This window comes from Aotus nancymaae, unplaced genomic scaffold, assembly GCF_030222135.1.
Source record: "Aotus nancymaae isolate 86718 unplaced genomic scaffold, 86718_ANA_hifiasm-v0.15.2.pri h1tg000122l, whole genome shotgun sequence".
In the NCBI taxonomy this organism is placed as follows: domain Eukaryota; kingdom Metazoa; phylum Chordata; class Mammalia; order Primates; family Aotidae; genus Aotus; species Aotus nancymaae.
Window position 1 is genome coordinate 929,987 of NW_026988537.1, and position 26,927 is coordinate 956,913.

The window sequence follows — 26,927 nt, forward strand, 5'->3', positions numbered from 1 at the left end:
TTGTACTTAGAGCTATAGAAACAGATAACTGTTGTAACCTTATCCTGCTTGACAAGCCCACTTGCTATTGTGAATACCCCGTTGACTGAGTGTATGGAAAACACTGAATGGGCCCCTGCCCCCACCCCGTTAACCAGCAATCGTGGAACCGCTTGTGTACACCCTCCTTAGTTAATCAACAATCATGGGAGCCTCCTGCCTCCTGGTTACCAGCCTCCTCCCCTAACTTGCTTATTCTGCTTCTGTAAAATTCCGCTTTGCCCCTTTACCCTGAGCAACATATAAAAGGAAATCAAATACCTTCCTCGGGGTGGAGAGATCTGGAGTGTGAGCTGACGCTCAGTCACCAGCAATAAAGGACTCATAATTCGAACTCAGAGTGTGGTGCTTTCCATTCAACTCGATTGGTTACAACAACCGAGTTAAATTTTTCACTATAAACCACATTCTAGTGGCCAGGCGTGGTGGCTCACACCTGTAATCCCAGCACTTTGGGAGGCTGAGGCGGGTGGATCACGAGGTCAAGAGATCGAGACCATCCTAGTCAACATGGTGAAGCCCCGTCTCTACTAAAAATACAAAAAATTAGCTGGGCACGGTGGAGCGTGCCTGTAATCCCAGATACTCAGGAGGCTGAGGCAGGAGAATTGCCTGAACCCAGGAGGCGGAGGTTGCGGTGAGCCGAGATCGCGCCATTGCACTCCAGCCTGGGTAACAAGAGCGAAACTCCGTCTCAAAAAAAAAAAAAACCACATTCTATCCCTTTGATATACATCTATCTATTAGGTCTCAATATTTGAAAAAAATGTAAAACATTTAACTCATGATTCCAATGTATTATGACTGTAGCTTATACTAAATGCAAACAATACTGTCTTTTCTTTAAAAAAAATCACATTAAAGTAACTTATTTCAAGCTAAATTCCTAACATAACTCCACAATTTTTTTTCTTTTTAATGTTTTGATATCACTGGCATTTCATATAAAAGGGGAGCAAAATATGAGTTCCCTTCTTTTTAGTATTATTTTATCACTCTCCTATTCATTTTTATTTTTAGCAATCTTCAATAACATAATAGAAAAAAACAACGTTTACGGCTCTTTCGATTGGCAGTTTTTCTTTTTTCTTTTCTTTGATTTTTTTTGTACTGAGATGATAATGCTATTCCTTAACTTTACTGAGTAAAAAGAATGTCCTACTTTGCAGTCACTCTATTTGCCTTCTAGATCTGCACAGACTTCTAGGATTAACACAGCTTTTTCTGCTTATTACAATCTAGCACCTACTTGAGGATGGAAAACTAAACAAGAAATAGTATCTTTTCAAAGATAAACAGTTTGGCTTTTCTTCTACCCTCATATTCCTGATTAAGATCACCCCAATCTGATTTGCCAATGGAAAATGTCTAAGCTGCATAGGATACCTGAGGCTAGCTGTACAATTAATTAGTAACTGTTGAGTACACACCCTAGGTTAAGACAATTAGAAACACACCCTAGGTTAATTAAGATAATTTTTAAAGGGTTAATCTTTTTCATCTTTGCAACTTCTTTCCCTTTGAAATACAGACATAAACCTTAACCCATAATTTAATGTCTTGATGTAGGAAGTCTAAGCAATAGAATTTCCTAAGACACAAATTGCCACATTGTCAAAGCTTTAAATGAGATCATTACATATATTCCCGCATGTTGGGTAATATTTCATCTGCACAATGAACAAAAACTAGCTGAAGTAAGGATTTAAAAATTACTGTTAGCAAAATGGTATGTATTATAAAAACAGATTTCTAAAAACTTAAAAGCAATTCTGACACACACTGCTTATTTCCCATGACTTAAAACATAGTGTAAGGAAAGATTATATTACCTATTTCTAACAAAACGGTGTAGACAGAAAAAAAAAAATTAGAACAGGACTTTTTAGGCCACAATAAGACCCCTAAGTATCACAGAACACAAAATGGAATAATTTAAAAGTTCAATTAAAGTTGAAAACAAAATTATTTAAAACAACAGCACAGAATCTGTGCTATAAAAAAAAAAATGACTGAAAGGGAGGGGGATGAGAAAGGTGAGAAAAGGACTACCAGACTCCTTACCCATTGTTGTTGGTGCTGGAGCTTCCTGATGGTATTTTCAGCTTGCTCCAGCTTAGCACTGGCCTCATCACTCTGCTGTTTGATGGTGGCCAACTCCCGTTTTATGAGGTAGTTTTCCTCAGCCTCCTGGGCTCTTGTCACTTGTCCCTTAGGACATAATTTTTTTGTGTGTAAAGCAATTTAGGATAGATTCAAGAAAGACTGCCTTTGTGAGGTTTAGTTATTTACTTTGACATGTTAAAAAAAAAAGTCACCTCAGCGAATAGAACAGCCTAGGTAATCATTAGCTAGCAGCTTGTTATTGCTCCAGCAAATTTTGGAAAACTAATGAAAAATTCACCTGACAATCTTAAGAACAAATCTTGTTTCAGTCAATAAAAATTTAATTCATGCAATATTACTGCGTTGTACATGCAGGACTAAAATTTTCAACGAATAGTAGTTAATTTCACAGAATTCACTGACTGCCATTTTGAATAAATACTTAAAAAAATAAGGTTAGCTTTAAAACGTGCAAAAATAAACCAAGATAACACCTTGTTATAAAAAATTAAGTTTATACCCACATATACCACCCAAAAAATTATTTCTAAGAAAATGCATATAAAATTGCATGCATTAAAAATATGAATTTCAAGGTTTAGGACTTTGCTTAGAAGTTAGAGAAGATGTTTAAAAAACAGAAACAAAAACAAAAACTATACCTGTAGCAATCTATCTGCCAAGGAAGCACTTTCCTACAAAAGGAAAAAGTCAGATAGAAATAAAAGAGAGAGAAGTAAGATAAAAGTGATAAAATTAGGAAAAAAGAAACAAATATACCCAAATTCCATCTACTTTTCATTGCTAATTAAAATTGACTTTATATTATTTTTTACTGTATGTTTCTATTTTTCTCAAGAAAATATACGAAAACAAGGATAGCTGGTTGAAAATCATGCGTTTCCAGAAGATACCAAACACAAATTCCAAGTGGTTTTTCATTACCTGGAACAAGCAAATGTCTTTTTTTTTTTTTTTTTTTTTTTTTTTTAAATAGAGACAGAGTCTTAAAACGCTGTCACACGGGCCAGAATGCAATGGTATGGTCATATAGCTCATTGTAACCTCCAACTCCTGGGCTTAAGTGGTCCTTCTGCTTTAGCCTCCTGAGCAGCCAGGACTACAGGTGTGTGCCACACGCCCAGCTAGTTTTAAATTTTTTTGTACAGATACGGTCTTGCTATGTTGCCCAGGACAGTGTTGAACTCCTGGCCTTAAGCAATCCTCCTGCCTCAGCCTCCCAAAGTGCAGGGATCACAGGCATGAGCCACTGCACTGGGCCAAATATTTCTTCCTTTTTTGATATCTTTGTATCTTTTAGACTTAACCCATATTGTCAACCCACTTACATGAAAGGAAGAAGGAATTTGACTAAGCAATTCCACTTATAAAGTGTGACAGCAATTTGTGCAACAGCAACTCTCAAAGAAACAAAGCAAGGAAAATATGACAAAATTAATAAGCTAAACTTAAACTTTAGCAATAACTGAGCAAGTATACTTTTTTATTACAGAATTCAATTGATACAGAGTATTTATAGAATTCTAAGTGCTAAGTGACACACCTGGGCCATCTAAGCCAGTAAAAAAAAAGGAACTTAGTTTTCTAGAAGCAAAATCCAAACTTAACATTATCTTACAACATCGTTATCATTCTGAAGGTTCAATGAAATAAGAATGCTTTCCTGGTTTAAATGTCTTACTCCAAAGATTAAAAAACAAAAACAAAAAAACTAAGAAGATGCATATTTGATTGTAAGCTAGATATTTAATGAGAAAAAAGAGTACATAATTAAAACAACTTAAAAGTAAGCTCAACCTTCCTGTGAAGTCACCAAAAGTAGAATTATCTGCATAGCAATCCTAACATGATGAGAGAAAAACAGGGAAACTATTTTTGACTTAAAATGATGTCTCTGCAATTATTATACAACAAAGGCAGACATGTAATAAATATCCTGTCCTTATACACTTTTATCTAATATGAAATCATCAATACTTCTTAAGCAAAAGACAAATACTGCAAAATATCCATACTTCCATTTATTTATGTCTTGAATTTTATCTGTAGATTTGCAGGGAAGATTTTAAGATCCTTGGCAATAGGATGAGGGGTATGTTTAAATCTACTTACTGTCATCTCTAGTTAAAAAAAAAAAAAAAGAAAAAGAGTGGCCAGGCACAGTGGCTCATGCCTATAATCCCAGCATTTTGGGAGGCCGAGGCAGGCGGATCACAAGGTCAGGAGGTAGAGACCATCCTGGCCAACATGGTGAAACTCTGTCTCTACTAAAAATACAAAAATTAGCCAGGTGTGGTGGCGCATGCCTGTAATCCCAGCTACTCAGGAGGCTGAGGCAGGAGAATCGCTTGAACCCGAGAGACGGAGGCTGCAGTGAGCCGAGATTGGACCACTGCACTCCGGCCTGGGTGACAGAGCAAGACTCTATCTCAGGAAAAAAAAGAAAAAAAACACCAAAAGAGTTTGTGAATTCAGATGTTTTTCCTTCAATAAAGCAAAATTCTTAAACCAGACTTCTACTACTCAATTCATTCTTCTAGCATCTGAAAATGACTATAAAAGATTTTTCATCAAAAGCACAGTACAAAAAATAATGCAAAATTTCCACATTTGCCCAGTTATTCTATATGAAACAGAGAAAATGTAACAAGTAGATATCAAAATAATTCTAAGAACTAAAAGCTTATGCACAATTCCTTTGTGTTGAAAATCAACTTGAGAGTGAATTTTTATATGAGGAATCAGTCACTTACTTTAACTAAAAGCAATCCTAGGCCTTAAAGGACTCATTGGCACATTAAATATGCTAGAAAGTCTAGCGCAACATTTGAAACTCATCTTTAAAATGCTTTATCAGAATGGACTCCCAACTAGATTCTAAAAGAACATACTTTTTAGAAATTATGTGTAAAGAAAACAAATAGTATCAATATGTCACTCTTAATCTCAGTTAAAACTTGACTATGAAAGTTCAAAAGAACCAGTACAACTGATCAATTTTTAGTAGTAACAAGTAATCTGGCTATAAATAGTAAGGTAGGCGAGTTAAGCAGTCGATACTACAACACAGGAGATGTGTGCCAGAATTTTTGAGGATTTTTAATAAATACACACAAAAAAACACTAGGCATTCAACAGAAGCTTGCTTAAGTAGTCACTTACTTTTTCTAATGTCTCGATGCGCTGTTTTAAAAGTCTATTTTCTGTGCGTAACCTCTGCCAAGAAAAAAAAATGTTTTATTGGCAAGCATTCTTGAGAGGAAAAAAGATTCCTAAATCACAGTCCTGAAACTGTACCACCTTTTATAAATAAGAAAGGAGTCTAAGGAATGATTACATTATCAAATGCCAAAGACTCAGAGTAAGAAACACACAGCAGGCAGGGCGCCATGGTTCAAGCCTGTAATCCAGCTCTTTGGGAGGCCAAGGTGGGCAGATGGCTTGAGCTCAGGAGTTCCAGATAAGCCTGAGCAACATGGTGAAACCTCATCTCTATGAAAAACTAGAGACACAGACAACAGAGACACACACACACACAAACACACACACACACACACACACACACACACACACACACGCTCTTTAGCCAGGAACAGTGGTGTGAGGTTGTCATCCCAGCTACCTGGGGGGCTGAGGTGGGCAGCTGGGAGGTGAGCAGCTGGAAGGTGGGGGCCGAGGTGGGGGCAGAAGAAGTTGTAGTGAGCCGAGATTGGGCCACTGTATTCCAGCCTGGGTGACAGAGTGAAACCCTGTGTTAACAAAGGGGAGGAGAGGGGAGGAAAGAGAAGGGGAGGGGAGGGGACAGAGGAAAGGAGAAAAGAAAGAAAAAAGGAAAAGGAAAGGAAAGGAAGATAAAGAAATGGAAATAAATATACCATGGTAAGGGAAATAATCATATTAAAATGCACCCTATAGTACATATAGAAATAAGCCTTTTCATTTCTATATTTACCATAATGACTCGTAATCAAATTTTTTCTTATGTGTTTTAACATCCTCATTAGACAGAAAAGATTCTGACTTGCCTACCTCCAACAGAGCCTATCTACATAATTAATATTCAAATGTCAGTTGAATGAAGAAATAAAGAGATCTAAAAAATGCATGTTCATAGGCTAAACATCATTGTCCATTTAGGGCCTGGCACAATGGCTCACACCTGTAATCCAAGCACTCTGGGAGGCCAAGGCAGGGGGATCACTTGAGCTAAGATGTTCAAGACTAGCCTGGGCAACATGGCAAAACTCCATCTCTACAAAAAATTTAAAAATTAGCTGGGTGTGGTGGCATGTGCCTGTAGTCCCAGCTACTCAGGAGGCGGAGGGGGAGGATGACTTTAGCCCTGGAGGCAGAGGTTGCAGTGAGCCAGTATCACATCACAGTACTCCATCCTGGGCAACAGAGCAAGACCTTGTCTCAAATTTGAAAAGAAAAAAAAAAAATGCCCATTTAGACTACAATAGTCTCCATATATAAAATGGCATAGATGACAAGTTGTAAAATTCATTACATTCTGAAAATACAAAAAATTTAATTGTTATTTTTTTCTGAGAAAATAGCTCCAATTACTAGCATTTTCTCTTAATTCAAAAAGTAAAACCAGATTTTTTAAAAAAGCACTTCACCTAATTATTCGCCTGGTTCCCAAAAACTTGTCTAATTACTGTCATCAAGTATTAAATCCAAGTCACTCTACATTTTTAAAAAGTTATTTTTGCATATCCACCAATACCATTGCTTATTAATCCCCTTTATAAGTGATCTTTTCATTTTCAAATTCCTTAGATGTTGTCCCTTCATTTTTGCCATCAAATTTCAGTTTCAAAGTAATCACTCTTACCTTTTTGTACAAATTTGTTCCAGAACTCAGTCAAGCCTTCTTCCACCCCACCTTCCTATAAATTTCTTCTAAAAAATGTCTGTCTCAGAAAGTTCTTTCATCAATTCAGCCTATTTTGCCAGTAAAGACTTACATATGGTTTTATATAACATACAAAGTCTTAGTTCAGGGAAATGAGAGGCTCTGAATTACTGCATCTTATTATTAAGTGAATCACAAATTGAAACAAATCTTAGAGTTATTACAAGGATACTTTGCAAATTAGATTTCTTGTTTTATTCACTAAAATTTAGATGATCTGAAATGGACATGACATATAGGAAAGTTAAGAACTAATATCCGACAACAAAATAACAGCTGGAGAAGTAGAAAATGTTCTCATTTCTTGGCTCCTCCTACTATGTGCAGCATAGTGGTCTACATAAATAAGCAATTATTAAATGCTGCTAAAGTCTAGATAGCCAAAGAAATAAATGAGATTCTCAAAATATTCTCAATCATATTTCATCAACAAAAGGTAACTTTTCGTTTTTATCTTGAAAGATGTAGAAAACTAAGTTCCAACCAGACAACGGAGTGAATTAAGTTAGGACAGAAATCATGCTAAAATAAAATTTAGAACTGAAAACGTTCACCTGGATTTCCTTCCCCAATGACTTTCTTCCACAAACAACTATCACCGCTTCCTCATTTGTATAATATTTACATTAGGAATTGATCCAACAGACTTTTTCAGTTAATACAGACCATTTCAGGGTTACCTTTAAGTTTCAAGTGTTATTGTCTTTTTTTTTTTTTTTTGGAACTAATATCACAGTATTTTGGTAATTATAGCTAGGCTATCTGTGTTTTTTGGAGGGGTGGGGCAGGGGTTTGAGACAGAGTATTGTTCTGTTGCCAGGCCGAGTACAGTGGCGCAACCTCGGCTTACTGCAACCTCTGCCTCCTGGGTTTAAGCAATTGAATCCAAGTGACTGCCTCCAGCCTCAGCCTCCTGAGTAGCTAAGACTACAGACGCATCCACATCTTACATGACAAATACATCAAAGTGTCTCTTGGAAAGCAGCAGCAGCACACTGTATATACTGAAGAATACACACGGGCCTTAGAATAACACAAATCAGACTTCAAATCCTTGATTCTCTCACTGTTTCCTCATAATGTGACTACTGGCATATTATCTGAGCTTTCTGAGGCCTAATTTCTTCTTCACAGGTAAGGATAAGAACCCTTTCATGATGCTGTTGTAAGAATAAGGGGAAATAATGCATGTAAGTGACCCTCATATATTAAGGGCTAAATAAATGACAGCTTTCATTCTAATACTTCACATTGATTGTTCAAATGTAATTCCTGGGCAACTTAGATAATGCTTATTTTTATTTTTTTCATTTTTATGCCAGGTATACAAATTCATTATATTCAATGAGCACTTTTATGTTATTTTATGTTATGTTATTTTCTGGCTTTCAGCATATTTGAAATATACCACAGTTTTTGAAACAGAAAAAAAAATACTTAACTTTTGACTAAAAACTAGTCAGAATTTCTAGTACTTCCCTTCCCTTAGATCTTTGCATCTCAAAGCATAAATTTAAATATAAAAAAGAGATTATCTGTTCGTGTCTATCAGAATCAAAGTTTTTCTTTTTTAAATATTTGTGGGTTACCCTAATATAAGCTAGAACTTTATTTTTATAATTTTCTTTTTTAAAATTAAGATGAGGTCTTGGTATGTTGGCCAGGCTGGTCTCAAACTCCTGGGCTCAAATGATCCGCCTGCCTCGGCGCCCCAAAGTGCTGAAATTACAGGTGCGAGCCACTGTGCCTAGCCAATCTAGAATTTTAATATTTCTTGTCTTCTCCACAACAGGTAGAACATAATAGACTGTAAGAAGATACTGATAAAGATGTTCTTTTAACAAAAAGTTTCACACAGTAAAATTTAAGATTCTCCAAACATGGTGAAACCCTGTCTCTACTAAAAATACAAAAATTAGCTGGGTGTGGTGGTGCGCACCTATAGTCCCAGCTACTTGGGGTCTGAGGCGGGAGAATCACTTGAACCTGGGAGGTGGAGACTGCAGGGAGCTGAGATTGTGCCACTTGCACTCCAGCCTGGCAACAGAGTGAGACTCAGTCTCAAAAAAAAAAACAAACCCAAGAACAGATTCTCCAAATGAAGACATTATTATCAAATTCTTCCTATAATAGTTTTAGAGAAGAGGTGAAAAAAAAATATTTAAATGTCACATCTTAACCAGGGGGCTCACTGACAGATACAGTTCTTAGAATAGAAGGTCATCACCCCAAGAGTCTTTTAATTAATGTGAAAACAACAGAGACCTTATAAACACATTTCATAACACCAATGGCTAATTTTATACTTCCATTTCAAAACATCAAACAATCTGATAATCATGCTATTTGCCTATAAAAATAATGGCACAAAACCATCTTCCTGTGGACTTTTAAAAGGATCAAGGCAAGAAAGTATTAGTTTACAACTAGAACCCATTCTCTTGTAAAAGAGACTTATGGGAGAGGGACGGAGTATAAGAAGTAGCATTTTACAGCAAGGCTCAATTAATATTTTACCTCACTAATGAATTGTAAATAAGGTGGCCATCTGATCATGATTGAAATGAGATGCCAGGGTCCAAGTAAAAAAATCAGACACCCCTAAATATGAAGTTTAAAAAGTACAGTCATTCAAAAATTGCTTTGGTTTTAATATTTTGTAGAACTGGGGAGTGAAAAAAGAGATGAAAATGGTATAAGAGCTACATGGAAAAAGTATTAGAAAAAGAGAAAAGACTACCTTTGAGATCAGCATACTTTATTTACCTGATATGTTCCATTAACTTTCAAAGCTTTCCCCCACCTCATATTCTTCTCTATACACAATTTTATGCCAACTGCCTGAGACACATGGAGCCAGATTTAAAAGCATTTCTTCAGGCATATGAACTATAACTCTCCCCAAAAAACAAAGGATAGAAAATACTGCAAATGGCTGGGCATGGTGGCTCATGCCTATAATCCCAGCGCTTTGGGAGGCCAAGGCCGGTGGATCGCCTGAGCTCAGGAGTTCAAGACCAATCTGAGTAACATGGCAAAACCACGTCTCTACCAAAAGTACAAAAAATTAGCCAGGCATGGTGATGTGCACCAGTAGTCCCAGCTACTTGGAAAGCTGAGGTGGGAGGATCGCTTGAGCCCGGGAGGTCAAGGCTGCAAATGAGCCAAGATTGTGCCACTGCACTCCAGTTTGGGTAACAGGGAGACCCTGTCTTTAAAAAGACAAAAAATAAGGAAGGAAGGCAGAAAATACTGCAAGTATAGGTGAAAGTCTGCTAAAGATTTGTTTTCCGAAAATGCCTTTTGGTATTCCTGTATTCATGTACTTAATTTTATAAGAAACTTCTTCAAGAGTAAGGATTGTTCATAGAACTGTGATTTTTTTTTTTCAATGACATAGTGTGGTGAAATGAATAGGATGGCTTCCCCATCCTCAGATTTTTGATTTGCAGTTCCGAATATTCATAGTAAGTGAAAACCCATACTCTCTCCCCATTCGTCAAGATTATGTAATTTTACTTTCAGTAAAAGTATCCTTACTCATGGTACCTAAAAGAAAAGCAAATAGTAGAGCAGCAGTTGTGTGACAGAATTAAAAAAAAAAAAAGGGAAAAACATCCACCAGGGTCTTTTCTCTATGTATTAAAAATCTGAAAGTATCTATTTCCATTTGATAAGGAAAGGTGATAGAAATGGGAATAGAACCTCTAGAAAAGGGAGGACAGAGTTGGTAAGAGAGAGGTATCATAAGAAAACTGGAGAGACTGTTTCCCTGGAGGCTTTTGAGGAGGGCCATGGCAGGAAAGAGTATTAGTTTAACAGAACCCATTCCCTTGCAAAAGGAGCCCGTGGGATGCGAGTGTTATTTTATAGCAAGGCTCAATTAACATATGGCTGATTATAAATAAGGTGGTCATATGTCTTGACAGGTCCGAGTCAAAAATCGGAAACATTCAAACATAAAGTTTAAAAAGGGAGGAGGGAGTCATTCCATTAAAATTATTTTACATTTAACCCTTTTCTCTAGGGAGTGGAGGGGAATAAAGAGATTAGAAATTAAATTAGCCTGTCAGTAAGTTCTCTGACTCATGCTTCCACTTATCATATCCATCCTGCAGTATCAGCCTAGAAGCCAACACAACTTTTCTCGAGTCCCAACTCCAAGAGTGCCACAGACCCCCAATTCAGGAATTCCTTGGCTTATGGGGGGGTACAAACTTGATATTTTTAGAGTATACATATGGTATTTATATGCCCTTTGAATTGAAACTTTCCTTGATTTACTGGAGAGAAGTAGTTCAAAAGTATAAACCTTGCTTAGAGAAGAAAAAGTTGTACCAGTCAAAGCTTTCTGTTAATGTGCTCTATTTAATGTTTGGCTGGGATTATACTCTTGTTGGTCTCAGCTTAGAAAGTGTTATTATAGATTGTCTTCTCTGCAACTTTAAAAAAACATGCTTAAATGGAATGATAATTATCTTCTCCATGGAAGTATTTTCTCCTGATGAACCACCAACAAATCTAGAAAAGCGAAGAGCTTGCTCTCCTTCACACTGGAATGAAAGCCACTTTAGTCACATTATTCTGCTTTTCTGAAATGTCTATTTTTAACTATAATCTAGTAGGATGGTAAATAAATTTATGAATATAAGAAGTACAAACTTTAACATCTACCATCCAATAATTGATTTCAGTCAATTAATCTTCAGTACTTAAAAAAGCCCCAAAATGCTTACTTTAATTTCAACTTGCTCTTCCATTTCTTTCGTTTTTATTGTAGTGTATTCCTTTTCAAGCCTGAGAAAGGAAAAAAAAGAATGTTTTCATTCAAAAGTAGTTATTAAATTACAAAATTTAAAAATACATATGAACATAAAAATACAATTTCTTTAGTTTCCTCTAGCTTATAACTTGGAGATATTTGATGTGAGAAAAATCATGCAGTTTCATGAGTTCTTATAAAAAATATAACTTTACAAATGACAAAAACAAAAACCACACAAAAAGAAAATTTAGAAAGTAAAATGTATAAAGCACAAAATAACAACTGAGTTTACAGATTCTATTCAGTCCTAAACTTACAAATAAACCATCTAATCTTTCTCCTCAAATTAAAACATATCTGTAGGTTCAACTGGCTCTTAACTTAAAAATCCTGGTACCAACACTGACTTTAAAAATTTTAATGAGGGAAAGCAGACAACTCTTCTTTACAGAAGAATTCCAATTAATAGACATAGGAGGAATAAGGTAAAGATAAAAATCACCATTAGAATTCTACAGCAATAACTACTGAGGGAGGAATCACTAATGGATGCTAAAATTAGTGAGTGAAAGTTTAAGCATAGTCTCAAATTCTCTCTCCTAAAATGTAAGTGTTAAAGGAAAATACTAAATTTATAGTACAGAATCCTGGCAGACTGCACCTGAATTGATTAAAGTTAACATCACCAGTAATACATACTGACATCATGTATCCTTGTTAAGATGTACTGAGTTAAGTGAATTAACATAGAAACAGAAAACCAAAACCCATGTTCTTCCTTACAACTAGGATCTAAACACTGGGTGCTCATGGACATAAAGAAAGGAACAACAGATACTGGGGACTAATGGGGGGGAGGTGAGAGAGGGGGACAAGGTTTGAAAAACTAACCATTGGGTACTATGCTCACTATCTGGGTGATGGGATCATTCATATCTCAAACCTTAGCATCACGCAATATGCCCATGAAAGAAATATGAGCAGGTACCCCCTGAATTTAAAATAAAGGTCAAAATTGTTTAAAAATAAAAATAATTTAAAACATGACACTGGGCACAGTGGCTCATACCTCTAATCCCAGCACTTTGGGAGGCCGAGGCAGGCAGATCACGAGGTCAGGAGTTTGATACCAGCCTGACCAACATAGTGAAACCCTGTCTGTATTAAAAATACAAAAATTAGCCAGGCGTGGTGGCATGCACCTGTAATCCCAGCTACTCAGGAGGCTGAGGCAGAAGAATAGCTTGAACCCGGGAGGCAGAGGTTGCAGTGAGCCAAGATCATGCCACTGTACTCCAGCATGAGCGACAGAGTGAGATTCTGTCTCAAAAAGAAAGGTTGAAATTATTAAAAAACAAAAATAATTTAAAATGTGACACTGGAACACAGTGGCTCACATCTCTAATCCCAGCACTTTGAGGGGCTGAGGTGGGCCAATTGCTAGAGGCCAGGAGTTCAAGACCAGCCTGAGCAACATGGTGAAACCCAATCTCTACAAAAAATATGAAAATTAGCCAGATGCAGTGGGGGCGTGCCTGTAGTTGCAGGTACTGAGAGGCTGAGGTGGGAGGATTGCTTGAGCCATGGAGGTCAAGGTTGCAGTGAGCCGTGATCACCACTGCACTCCAGCCTGGGTAATAGAGCAGGACCCTTCCCCTTATCCCCCCAAAAAGTGATAAACTATTTAAAAAAAGAGGTACTGAAAAGGGCATATCACCTCTGTGGTAGGAGGAGAGTAAGCATGATAATCCAACTCTATTTTAAGTCTAAAATTATCTTTATAAAAATGTATAGGCCACACAAAAACTGGTAGCACCAAATTTTTCTATCTTGCTCTTGACAAGAAGTATCAGTACCACGTTTACTCTAAATATAAGCCAGACCAGGCTCAAATAACTTATAGCTGCTTTCAAAAACAAAATTCTCCCTCAAAGGACAGAAATCTATTACTTATCTCATTTAGCTCACAATAACTTTTTAATGTAAGTTGTTATACCTACTCTGGGGTTTAGAAAGCTTGAGAAACTTCTGTACAGTCACAGCCTTGACTGCTACATTACTCTGTCTCTCACTAAAGTATATCTTAAAACATGGGTCCCCAGCCCCTGGGCCATGGACCAATACCAGTCCGTGGCCTGTTAGGAACCGAGCTGACAGAGCAGGAGGTGAATGGCAGGCAACTGAACATTACTGCCTGAGCTCCACCTCCTGTCAGATCAGCGGCAGCATTAGATTCTCATAGGAGTACAAACCCTAGTGTGAATTGTGCATGTCGGGGATCTAGGTTATGTGCTCCTAGATGTGTATAAATTGAACCTGGAACATTCTGGTGCCCATTGAGAATCTCATGCCTGATGATCTGAGGTGAGGTGGAACAGTTTCATCCTGAAGCAATACCCCCAACCCCTATGAGTGGAAAAATGGTCTTCCACAAAAGCAGTCCCTAGTGTCAAAAAGGCTGGGGACCACTGTTTTAAAAGACTGCAAATAGCCGAAAGAATTTACTAAAGACTCCGAAGAGCTGCAAAACATTTTGAACCGCTGCACTACCGAAATAAGTTTATAGCCTTCACAAATGACTACTCTGAAGAAGTTATCATCATGCATTATGTGAAAATATCACTCATTTACACGCCTAAAAAAATCCCTTCTAACTCCACTGATAGTGTTTTTTAATAAACTTTTTTTTAAAAAAGTATTCAGTTTACAAAAAGACTGTGAAGACAGTACAGAGAATCCATGTATCCCATTCCAGTTTCCCCTATTATTAACATGTTAGAGTAGTATGGTACATTGTTATAATTAATCAATCAATATTAACACACTGCTGTTACCTAAAGCCCATGACAGTTTTGAGAGTACCTTCATGGTTTTGAGGAGTACTGGTCAGGTATTTTGTAGTTATCATTATGTGACCTTCAAATGGGACCATTATGTCCTTCAAATGGGATTTGTCTCATGCTTTTCTTATGATTATACTGGGGTTATTGGGTTTTCAGGAGGAAGACCACAAGAGATAAATGCCATTTTCATTATCCCATATTAAGGGTACAAACTATCAACAGATCATCACTATTGATGTTGACCTTGATCACCTGGCTGAGGTAGTACACACCAGGTTTCTCCAGGGTAAAGTTATTTGTTCCCCCTTCATTGGCAGTGTTTTTAGACCCACATTATGGTTTGTTTAAATTACTAGAAAAGACTAATAATCTAATAATTGTTCTTTCTATGACTAGTTTCATAACTCGATATTTTCTACACACTATTACCAAAGTGGTCTTTTTTATTCTTATTTATTTTTTAATATTTTTATTATTATTTTTATTTGGGGGAAAAAAAAGGTCGGGCCAGATTCCGTACCCTAATGCCTCCCAACACAGCCCCCACAGGCAGGGAAGAGACGCAAGGGGTCCCCACAGGCAGGACAAGAGCGGTCCCATTCACCATGAATGTCCGTCCCTCACCCACCGTGGATCGGTGGTGGCCGGGGAGAGCGTGACGTCACCACATCGATCAGAAACAAAGTGGTCTTTTTTAAAAACATTGATTTGGATCATGCCACACACCCAGAGTGTCAGTGGTTACCCATTACCTTCAGATTAAATTTCAAAGGCTTACAAAAAGTAATCAAAGCTCTTTGGAGAAACGGCTTATTACTGAGCAAGAGCCAAAAAGGTATAAATTGAACCTAGAACATTCTGGTGCCCTAAACAAAGGAAATTCCCAAATAATAATGGGAAAATAACAAAAGAACACAGCCTCCATCTTGGAAGGGTTCCCAATGGACAAATTAGGGACAATTTAATAGTAATGCATTACAGCTCACTGAATAAAATAACCCATGAATTCACACTGATGTAAATAAGTGAGGGTGAAGGGAAAGTTCTTCCTTATAGTAGAATGCTGATTAATAAATAAAGAATGAGGGAGTGGGAAAATCATAAATGGATATAAAACTGGTATGCTAAATTTGGTAAAGAAAGAGGTTACTACATAATCTCAAAATAGTCTGCCACAAATTACTTATTACAAAAGGGAAAATAATAACAGTAGTAAAACCTGGCAGACATTACCTTAATCAAGTGATCAAAGCTAACACCAGTTTTGAGAGAAAGCATTATCATATATATCATATGGTAAACTGAGAAGATACAGTATCAGTGGTATACTTGCCAAAAATGTAAAACCTGAATCTAATCTTGGGAAAACCCCAAAAAAATTCAAACTTTGAGATTTTCTACAAAATAACTGGCCTGTATACTCTTTAAATATATCAGAAACACAAAGACTGAGGAAATGCGTCAGATTAAAGAAGACCAAATAGGTATAACGCATAAATCCTACATGTGATCCTAGAGCGGACCCCGGACTGAGGGGTGAGGAGATAGTTATACAGCATATTATTGGGACGGTTGATAAAATCTGAACATACATGTGGATTAGATAATAGTAGTGTATCTATTAGGTTGGTGCAAAAGTAACTGCGGTTTTTGCCACTGAAAGTAATGCAAAATTGCAATTACTTTTGCATCAACCTAATAAAATCTCCTTGTTTTGATTAACTATTGCATTTGTGTTAAAGGAAACTACGGATAAAGGGCCCAATACCTCAATTTATTCACAAATGCATTTTACATATACATACACACACATTGTATTTATATACGTATATGGAGAAGAGAGGATAATAAAGCAAATGGGATGAAATGTAAACAATTGGTGAATCTTGGTAAAGAGTGTATTGGACCCCCTTGTACTATATTTGTAACTTTTTAATAAGTTTAAAAGTACACCAACATAAAAATTCATCAAAAAAAAGTCAACGGCTAAGACTCAACTCTTAAACTTTCATGTAGTAAGGGAACCTCTGAGCCTTTGTACCTATTACCATTCTTCTTATAATGCCCACCTTCTCTTCATCTGGCCAACCTCTATTACAGCAAAGAGTAAAACTTTTAAAACCAGATCATGTCACTTTTCTCAAAATTCTCTACCAGTTTCCCCTCAGATGTGGAATAAAGTCTGGCCCATGAGGAGGCCAATAACCAACTAAACATTTAACAATGATGAAAACATGCTAGATCTGTGCTGTGCAATAGAGCAGCCATTAGCCACGTGAGTGACTAATTAGCACTTAAAATATAACTGGTGAAATAAATTTTTAATTATAATCTACATAGACCCATGTGGATACTGGCTACCACAGTAGATGGCATGGCTTTAAATATCCCTAGCACCCTACCATGTTTCTGACTTCATTGCTCACCACACTCCTATTTGCCTATGCTATTCCAGTCCCACTGGTTTTCCTCCCTTTCCTTTTTGTAGAGATGGAGTTTCACTGTGATGCCCAGGCTGGTCCCAAACTCCTGGGCTCAATGCATCCTCCCAGCTCAGCCTCCCAAAGTGTTGGGATTACAGGTGTGAGGCACTGTGCCCAGCCTCTCACTACTTTTCTATTCCTTGAATGTATCAATCACATTCTTGCCTCAGTCTTTACATTTACTGTTATCTTACTGCAGGATATACTTCCCCCAGATAATCCCATGCCTCCTCCTCGCACTTCCCTCTGGTGTCTTGTCAAATGGTACCTTAGCCTGTGAGCCCTATCTCTGAGTGCCCTGTCTAAAAGAGTGCCCCATTACTCCATGTCCTTTATCCAGCTTTGTTTCCTTCATGTCACTTTCACCGATGGATGTTACGCTGTGTATTTGTTCTGTGTCATTCTTCTGTATTTCAGTAAGTTTCATATCAGCAGGGATTGTCTGTTGCAGTCATAATTTAACCCTAGCAATTAGAAACAAAGGTCTTCAGCCAGGCATGGTGGCTTATGCCCATAATTCCAGCACTTTGGGAGGCTGAGGCAAGTGGATCACCTGAGGTCAGGAGCTCAAGACCAGTCTGGCCAACACAGTGTAAACCAGTCTCTACTCAAAAATACAAAAAAAAAAAAAAAAAAAAAAAAAAAAATTAGCTGGGCATGGTGGCGCATGACTGTAGTCCCAGCTGTAGTCCCAGCCTCAGGAGGCTGAGGTCTGAACCTGGGAGGCAAAGGTTGCAGTGAGCCTAGATTGTGCCACTGCACTCCAGCCTGGGTGACAGAGCGAGACTCTGTTTCTCAAAAACAAATAAACAAACAAACAAACAAAGTTCTTCAAAATTGTACTCAGGTGTCATCTCCTTCAGAGAACTACTTGAAACTTCCTCCTCTGCCATCATCCTGTGCCATGCCTGTGGTCTTATTTTTCTGCTCACGTATCTGCTAAAAGAATGTTTCCTCACTTACATTTTAAAGACTTCTAAATTTTGTTTTATCTTGTGTAAATATAGTTAAAAAGGACATATAGTTGTAATTTATATGTACTTTAAAATCTTTCCATGGCAACTTAAGTGAGATTTCTCTTATTTATAGACAACGTCTACTCTAGGACCTAACTGGCAAAGGCAGTCATCATTGTTTGACCAATGAATCAAATTATACTTACTTCCTATCATTAAAGTATTGCCTTCACTTTTCAATTCAAATAAACGTGTTAATAATTTGTCCCATGATCACAATTCCACTTCTGAATTCTAATTGTAAGAAAGATAAAGCAGTCTTGCCTTTGTCAGCCAGATAAAGTTAGAAACCCAAATTAGAAATTAGAAAAATCCCATTTTTCTTGCTTTGCTCTTTCAGGGGATACTTTCTCAAGAGCAAGTCATTTTGAAATTGTTCTTTTTGTTTGGAGCCGCAGAGATTTTTTATAAACTAAAGTAATGTACCATAGTATGGTCTAGATTGGGTGACAGGTTTTCCTTCCTTTAATAAAGTGGGAGAAGGCATGCTGTAAAAGGAAAAGTGCGAAGGAGAACCAAGACACCTCTACTACAGAAATGTTATCAGACAGATAAACTGTAGAAAAGAATATAGATAGAAATTGAAATTTTACTTAACCAAGCTCTGAACATTTTCCTGACACCCAGCAGACTTCATATCCCAGTCTGGGTACCTCTAACATATAATTTTAATAATCTGTTATATATTTGCATCTAATAAGCCATTTACTTTTCTGTGCTGCTACCCTTCAACCAACAGGAAGCTTGGGCGTTTTTAAGGTAGGTCCAATTGTGAGACCATTATATATTCCAAGACTGATACTTAGTAGAAATAGACGAGACTTATCTTTTAATATTGACAAAAGATTACGATCCAGATTATAAACAACTAGTAACCACTAAGAAGTCAAAGCAATTATGAAGTAGACACTGCAATAGAAAAAGGAGGAAAAAGAAAAGAAGAAAAACGAGGCAAATAAACATATGAAAAGATGTTTACTCTTATTAACAATCTGGGAAATGCAAATTAAGTAGAAAATCAGATTTATATTCAGTAGATTGGTAAAATTTAAGAATACCCAAGCATTGATGACAAAGTAGAACAATGAAACTCTTTTTTTTTTTTGAGAAAAGGTCTTACTCTGTCACCCAGCCTTGAGTGCAGTGGCACAATCATGGATCACTGCAGCCAGGATCCCCCAGGCTCAAGTGATCCTCCCACCTTGGTTTCTTGAGTAGCTGGGACCACAGGTATGCACCACCACCTTGGCTTCTTGAGTAGCTGGGACCACAAGTATGCACCACCACATCCAGCTAATTTTTGTATTTTTTGTAGAGACAAGGTTTCACCATGTTGCCCAGGCTGGTCTCAAACTCCTGGACTCAAGCAATCTACCTGCCTCAGCCTCCCAAAGTGCAAGGACTACAGGTGTGAACTACTGCACCTGGCCACATTAACTCATACACTGCTGGATTAGACTGTAAATTAGTGTCACTGTGGCAAAATTTTGTGATGTTGAACATAGTTTACTTTGTAACCTTAAAACATTCTGAATATAAGCCTGTATGTCCTTAATAATACCCCCTGCAAAAGAATAGACTAATTTAAAAGAACACCATTCCCACTAACTCTTTCCTCTGGAAATTGGTGATTACAGGGAATAATTAAGGTTTTTTCCTTTTTTTTTTTTAAGAGAGAGGGTCTCACTCTGTCACCTAGGCCAGAGTGTAGTGCTGTGATCATAGCTCACTGCAGCCTCCATCTCTAGACTCAAACAATCTTCCCACTTCAGCCTACAGAGTAGCAAAGACTACAGGCACCTGGTTAACTTATTTTATTCCTTGCAGAGATGTAGTCTTGCTATATTGCCCAGGCTGGTCTCAAACTCTGAGGCTCAAGCAATCTTCTTGCCTGGGCCTCCCAAAGTTCTGGGATTATGGGTGTGAGCCACCATGCCTGGCTGAAATAATGAAGTGTTTATAAGTGTTTCCAGGAGAATGAAGTTAGCTGCAGTTAGTGAAGAAAAGATTATGAAGAAAGATGACTGATAAATGTGAAGAATGACATTTTAAAAATAATGCTTTTGTTATCCTAAATAAAATAATTTAACATGAAAAGTATCCCCAATGATACTTTTTTTTTTTGGAGACAGGGTCTCACTCTGTTGCCCAGGCTGAAGTGCAGTGACAATCACGGTTCACTGCATCCTTGACTTCCCAGGCTCAAGTGATTTTCCTACCTTAGTCTCTTGAGTAGCTGGGACTACAAATGCACACCACCACACCTGGCTAATTTTTGGTCTTTTTTTTTTTCTTTTTTTTTTTTTTTCGTAGATAGGACTTTACCATGTTGCCCAGACTGGTCTTTTTTTTTTTTTTTTTTTTTTTTAAGTTAGAGACAAGGTTTCACCATGTTGGTCAGGCTGGTCTCGAACTCCTGACCTCGTGATCCACCCACCTCGGCCTCCCAAAGTGCTGGGATTACAGGCGTGAGCCACCGCGCCTGGACCAGACTGGTCTTGAATTGCTGGCCTCAACTGATCTGCCCACCTTGATCTCCCAAAGTACTGGGATTATAGGTGTGAGCTCCTGTGTCTGACCCTCAATAATACTTTTGAGCAGAGTGTGCCAAGAGGTGGAAGGTCATAATGAACTGGAAATTCTTACAATGCCAAAGTATACAGAGTACTTACTGGGTGCCAAGAAGGAAAACATAATTTTATAATAATGAAATCTGTCATTACTTCAATCTAGCCATCAATCATGGCATCTCTAATAACAGTGAGACAGATATTATGCATCTTTTAAGATGAATATGAAGTAGGCAGTATCACCTATTAAGTATTCTTGCCAGAAATGTTTGCACTTAATTAAGTCTTCACATTATCCTCCAGTTTACAGAAAACACAAGAGATACAGAAGCTAAATGAGATGACAAGGAAATAATCAGAGGAATCCTTCAGATTGGATATTCTCCATAAAACTGACTTGGTCTCTTCAAGTCAATATATTAAAAAGAAAGATTGGAATAGGTGGTGATGATTTAAATTTTTAAAAATGTAAGTGAACAACTGAATACAATGCAATCAATGGCAAAGACATTTTTGACACAACTGAGGAAATGTGAACACAGACTGAGTATTAGGCAATATTATGGAATTATTGTTAAGTGGCAAAAGTGATGTGGTAAAGGAAGCAAATGATTTTATGGACATGAATACTGATATATTAAATAGTGCAGTGCCACAATTTCTGAGCTTTACTTTGAAATATTTTGAAAGAAAATAAATATGACAAAACATTAACAATCATTAAATATAGACAATAAGCAATGGATACTTATTATTCTATTTTTCTGAATGTTTGAAAATTTTCCCAGGGGGAAAAAAGCAAATAGAATGTGATCCGTAGCTATGAGTAAAATCTATTCTTTCCTTCATAGCTAAGCTTCATAAAAGAAAAATGAAATGCTATGTTGAGGAAGGTTGTTTCTAAGTCAGAACTCAAGATTGAAGAAAATGAAACAGAAAGAGAGAGGTTGAAGATACAAGACAGAAGGAATAATTAATGGAGCAAGGACCTGGAAGAGATGAGAATGAATAACATCACGTATTCTGAAGTAGCATTATAAAGGAATAAAACATTGTATTACAAAAAGAGAAAAAAAACATAGCTAAGTCTACAAGCTGGAAGACAGCAAGTTCAGGAAGTCTGAAAATGATGGCTGAATTAAGAATAAGGTAATCTGCTGAGAGTTAAATATGGTAAAAAGGGGATGGGAGCTGGGAAGAATGGTAAAGTTTGAAGTAACCACTGTGAGGAATGAGATAATTAATGAAAGCCAATATAAACATGGAGGGCCACTGAAAACATAATTTACTGTCAGCAATCTCAGTAACTATGCAGTAACACTTGGCTACATGAATACAGGATACAAAAGAGCAGAAGAAGTACAGTTGTTCATATCAGAAGAAGGCTTTTACACGTCAATCTAGAGATCTTGATAAAGCAGAACGTGGAGAGCATAAATAAGGAAGTGAAAGAACTAGGGGGCCAGAACTCCAATAAGTAAACAGGATAACTGAAATTTCAGAAATGGATTTTACATATGACAAGATCTAAAAGGAGAATTAGTTACCAAGAAGATTGGGAAATCTCATTCTCTATCAGACTTTTAAAGTAAAATAAATTCTCTACCTGGCTAGTGTGATTTCAATGTGGTTTTACCAAGTGAAAAAAATTGAGATGATTCCTTCTTATCAGTTATAAGGCACAGCAGCTTTTTGGTCTATATGATGTCTCCACATGATGGTAGTTATTTAAAACATATCAACATGATGGTGGTTATTTAAAACACCACAAGTAATTCATTAATATAGTTTGTGCAATAGGAATACCCATGGGAGTAGTATGTTATATATGTTAATGTAATTTCACATTGCAGTAGAAAAGACACTGCTAACTGCTAGCATAAAGTATTGTTATCATTTTAAAGCATTTTGTACAATAGAAAGTACAGTATCAGAAAAGCTAACTATGACCTAAGGCTAAGAATTAAGTACCGGAAGCTAGAGAAATAACAGCTATTATTTTAATTAATACTCTTAATCTGATTCAAAAATAAAACTAATGAACCAAGACTGTTTATTTTGAACTTTTATGATACGCATACCAAGAAAAGCTTCATTAGAAAGTAGCACAATAAATAACATTTGGCCAGGTGCAGCAGCCACACCTGCAATCCCAACATTTTAGGAGGCTGAGGTGGGAGAATCACTTGAGCCCAGGAGTTTGAGACCAGCTTGGGCAACATAGTGAGACCCTGTCTCTACAAAAAGTTTTTAAAAATTAGCCAGGCATGGTGGTGTGTGCCTGTAGTACAACTGTACTTTAGTAGAAACAGGGTACCTCCTGCATTCAGGAAGCTGATATGGGAGAATCACTTGAGCCCAGGATTTCAAGGCTGCGGTGAGCCACGATCACACCACTATTCTCCAGCCTGGTTGACAGAGCCAAAGGCTGTCTCTAAAATAAATAAATAAATTTTTAAGTTCTTAATCCGTACCTCATGTCTATCTTGCTGGTTATGCTAATTTTGAACTTAAGTGACACTTTGGGGTCAAACTAACAGGCAAAGAATGTCAATGAATGGGACCACACCAGAAAAGTTTTTTTAAAAAAATAACAGCATCCTCAAATATGTATATCCATTCCAGACTCCTAATTCCAGTCAATGTGGAAAAGGAGGAAAGTTTTAAAGGTAGTACATGCTAGTCCCATGTGCCACTATTAAAGGCAGCACATTCTAACATTAGCTTTATGTTACGTTGAAACCAATACTACCAAAGAAAATCATATAGTTCTATAACCTAAGGAGGAAAGCTATACCACTAGAATGTTTTGTCACTTCCACTGAATTTCCAAAAAATATATAAAATACTTACTTTTTCATTTTTTTTGAGTTGTATTTGACTTGGTAAGCTGCTTGGATTAACTTGTCTGGGACTCCATCAAACTGATGAGGAATGACCTTTTGAAAGTGCTAAGATACAATAAAAGAAAAACATAAGAATGATTTAGTGCTGTTAACAGTGAAATCCAAAGACACTAAAGAAATTATGGACTGGGCACGATGGCTCATGCTTGTAATCTCAGCACTTTGGGAGGCCAAGGCGGGCAGATCACTTGAGGTCAGGAGCTTGAGACCAGCCTGGCCAACATGGTGAAACCCTGTCTCTACTAAAAACACAAAAATTAGCCAGGCATGTTGGTGCACATTTGTAATTCCAACTACACAGGAGGTTCAGGCGGGGGGAGGATCACTTGCACCTGGGAGGTGGAGGTTGCAGTGAGCCGAGATCAGGCCACTGCACTCCAGCCTGGGCTACGGAGTGAGACTCCATCTCAAAAAAAAAAAAAAGAAATAAACAAGTAATTATGAATTTACCTGTAACATCCCTTCCATGTCAAGTTGCATCAGTTCTGCCTGATTCATTTGAAGAAGTGCTAATCCTACTCGAAACACTATTTCTAAACCCTGAGGAAACAAGGAAACAAATTAAATAAATCCAAATTTATCTTACTCTTCCATCAACAAAAACAAGTCATTTCAAATAATACTAAGGTAAACATTTAGGAATCTAAACTAGAGGCTGGCAAACATTTTTTGTAAAGAGTCAGAGAGCAAATATTTCCGGTTTGGTGGGCTACACTGTCTGTCAAAATTACTCAGCTCTGCCACTACAAACCCAAAGCAGACATACAGAACATGTAAATATATGGTCAGCGCTGTGTTCCAGGAAAACTTTATTTAAAAACAAACAAACAAACAAACAAAAAACAGGTGTGGAAAGACATATTTGGCACAAAAATCTGTCCATCTGATTGGTACATGAATCATACTTGGCCAACTCTGATCTGAACTAATTTAGATAGGTACTACAAATTGATTTTCCCAAGATGTAATTAATAACAACTAATATTGAGTTCACAGACTAGAAAACAAAGGATTACTACAATGTGCTGCTGGCAAAAGGACAACAACCTGCAACGTGTTCATAGAATAGAAGAAATATGCTTATTATGTCTTTTCTCTTTGGATAACAGATGCATTGCAACAATATTAACTGTAAGACAAATTTTACCTCTCACTAACTTTCACTGTATCAGTTAGGAGGTGATAAAGAGGTATGATTAACAGTGTAGGCTCCACACTGCCTATGTTTGAATCCTGGTTACAATATCACTTATGTATTGTGTGTTCACAGACAAGCTACTTAACCTTTCTCTAAGTCTCAGCTTCCTTATCTATCATCTAACAAATAGAATAAAAACAGTATCTACCTGATAGGGTTATCATAAGGTTTAAATGAGATTATCCATGTAAGCACTTGTGCATGGGACACGTAGCTTTCCTTCATTGCTCTCTTCGTTGCCCTGCTCTCACAAACTCAATGACCCCTTTGCTCAGTTCCTGCTCCTTGTCTCTCCATTAGCTTACCTCAGACATAAAGATATCAAATATTCTTGTTGCAATTGGTAGTGGAAAAGTTGTAAGAAAGATAGTCAGAAACCAGGATGATGCATACATTGAGGTATGAAAACTCTGAGACTGAAAATGTACAAAGAGCTCTGGAAGATGCTCCTAAAGAGAAGAAAATAATTAGTTAAAACATAGTAAAATTGAGCATTTTAAATTAGATCATTATATTTATACTAGATTAGCCTATACCAAACACAAAGATTATATCAAGCATCAAATGGAAAAGGTAAGATGTAGAAATTGAAACATTCGGACATGTGAGTTTCGAATTTTGAATATAACATTTATTAATAAAAAGAAACTGAAAGAAAAGTTTTGTATTTGTTTAATCCTGTTGGATACATGAGTGACTAATATTTTCTATACTTTTCTATCAACTATAATATTTTTTAAAAAGTTTAAAAAGGAAAGAAACTGTATGTTAAAATACTTTCAGGCATTATCTACCACTGATCACCTATTCTTACCTTCCTAAAGAATACGAAAAATACTCAAAATACAGCTGTTTCAGCAACTCTAGTAATTCAAAACACAAATGAGACCTTTTTTTTTTTTTTTTTTGAGACAGGGTCTCACTCTGTCACCCAGGCTAGGGTACAATGGCACGATCTTGGTTGGCTCACTGCAACCTCTGCCTCCCAAGCTCAAGCAATCCTCTGATCTCAGCCTCCCAGGCAGCTGGGACTACAGGTGCACACCACCATGTGCAGCTAATTCTAAAATTTTTAGTAGAGACAAGGTTTTGCCATGTTGCCCAAGCTGGTCTCGAGCTCCTGGACTCAAGCAATCTATCCACCTCAGCCTCCTAAAGTGCTGGGATTACGGGCATGAGCCGCTGCGTCTGGCCATAAATGACATACATTAATTGAAAATATAACACCAAGAGAGTTTAAGGCTGCTAAAAACAAGCTTACTATTTCAGGAAAAGAGTTAATTAAGAATCATCTCAAGTCCAGGCACAGTGGCTCATGCCTGTAATCCCAGCACCTTGAGAGGCTGAGGTGGGAGGATCACTTGAGCCCAGAAGTTCAACACCAACCTGGGCAACATAGTGAGACCCTGTCTCTACAAAAAATTTAAAAAATTAAAATTAAAATAAAAAATTAGGTGCAGTGGTGTACATCCATTGTTTCAACTATACAGGAGGCTGAGGCAGGAGGATCACTTCAGCCCAGGAGGTTAAGGCGGCAGTGAACCATGATTGTGTCATTGTACTTCAGCCTGGGTGACAAAGCTAGACTGTGTCTCAGAAGAAAAAAATAAATAAATAAAATAACCTCCAGACCTATTCTGGCTTTTTCTTTAAAATACATAAAAACAAAATATATGTACCCCATAATGTACAATTATTGTATGTCGATTAAAAAAATAAAGATAAAATGTAAGAACATTTTATATATCCCCTTGTTCCCACCACAGATGGCAAAACAGGAGTTTATAAGGCTGCCAGGAGAGAAGAAACTAATAAAAATGGCTCTCATGCCAGCTGAATCATTAACCTATTTTTTTAAATTCTGCTCATTTAATTGAAATTGGAATTTAAATGAAATTGAAATTGAAATAAATGAAAATACTTATACCATAGCAAACTTATTTAAATACATAAAATATAAAAATTAAATTCCAGAAAGGTAAAATACTTCAAAGGTAATTTTCCCTTGATTTTGATTCTGCTCCTATTCTCTCCACTTTCATACAGTCACTAGATAACT

The 26,927-nt window shown here is 37.0% G+C and overlaps 1 protein-coding gene across 6 annotated transcripts in view; it reads right to left on the reverse strand.

Moving 5' to 3' along the window:
• The window catches only part of EVI5 (ecotropic viral integration site 5), a 256,816-nt gene that overhangs the window by 129,632 nt on the left and 100,257 nt on the right, over positions 1–26,927 (reverse strand). For 5 of the 6 annotated variants that reach the window (XR_010340665.1, XM_021668008.2, XM_012435435.2 and 2 more), the window contains 7 exons: positions 25,174–25,317; positions 24,121–24,210; positions 23,618–23,715; positions 11,824–11,884; positions 5,329–5,382; positions 2,808–2,840; positions 2,104–2,250 (listed from right to left, as the gene is read on the reverse strand). Coding sequence is in view for 5 of the 6 variants with exons in the window: in XM_021668008.2 (XP_021523683.2) it covers positions 2,104–2,250; positions 2,808–2,840; positions 5,329–5,382; positions 11,824–11,884; positions 23,618–23,715; positions 24,121–24,210; positions 25,174–25,317 (627 nt within the window). In the remaining variant the exon portion in view is untranslated. The remainder of the gene's footprint in view (positions 1–2,103; positions 2,251–2,807; positions 2,841–5,328; positions 5,383–11,823; positions 11,885–23,617; positions 23,716–24,120; positions 24,211–25,173; positions 25,318–26,927) is intronic. The other variant, XM_012435437.3, reaches the window with a different exon arrangement.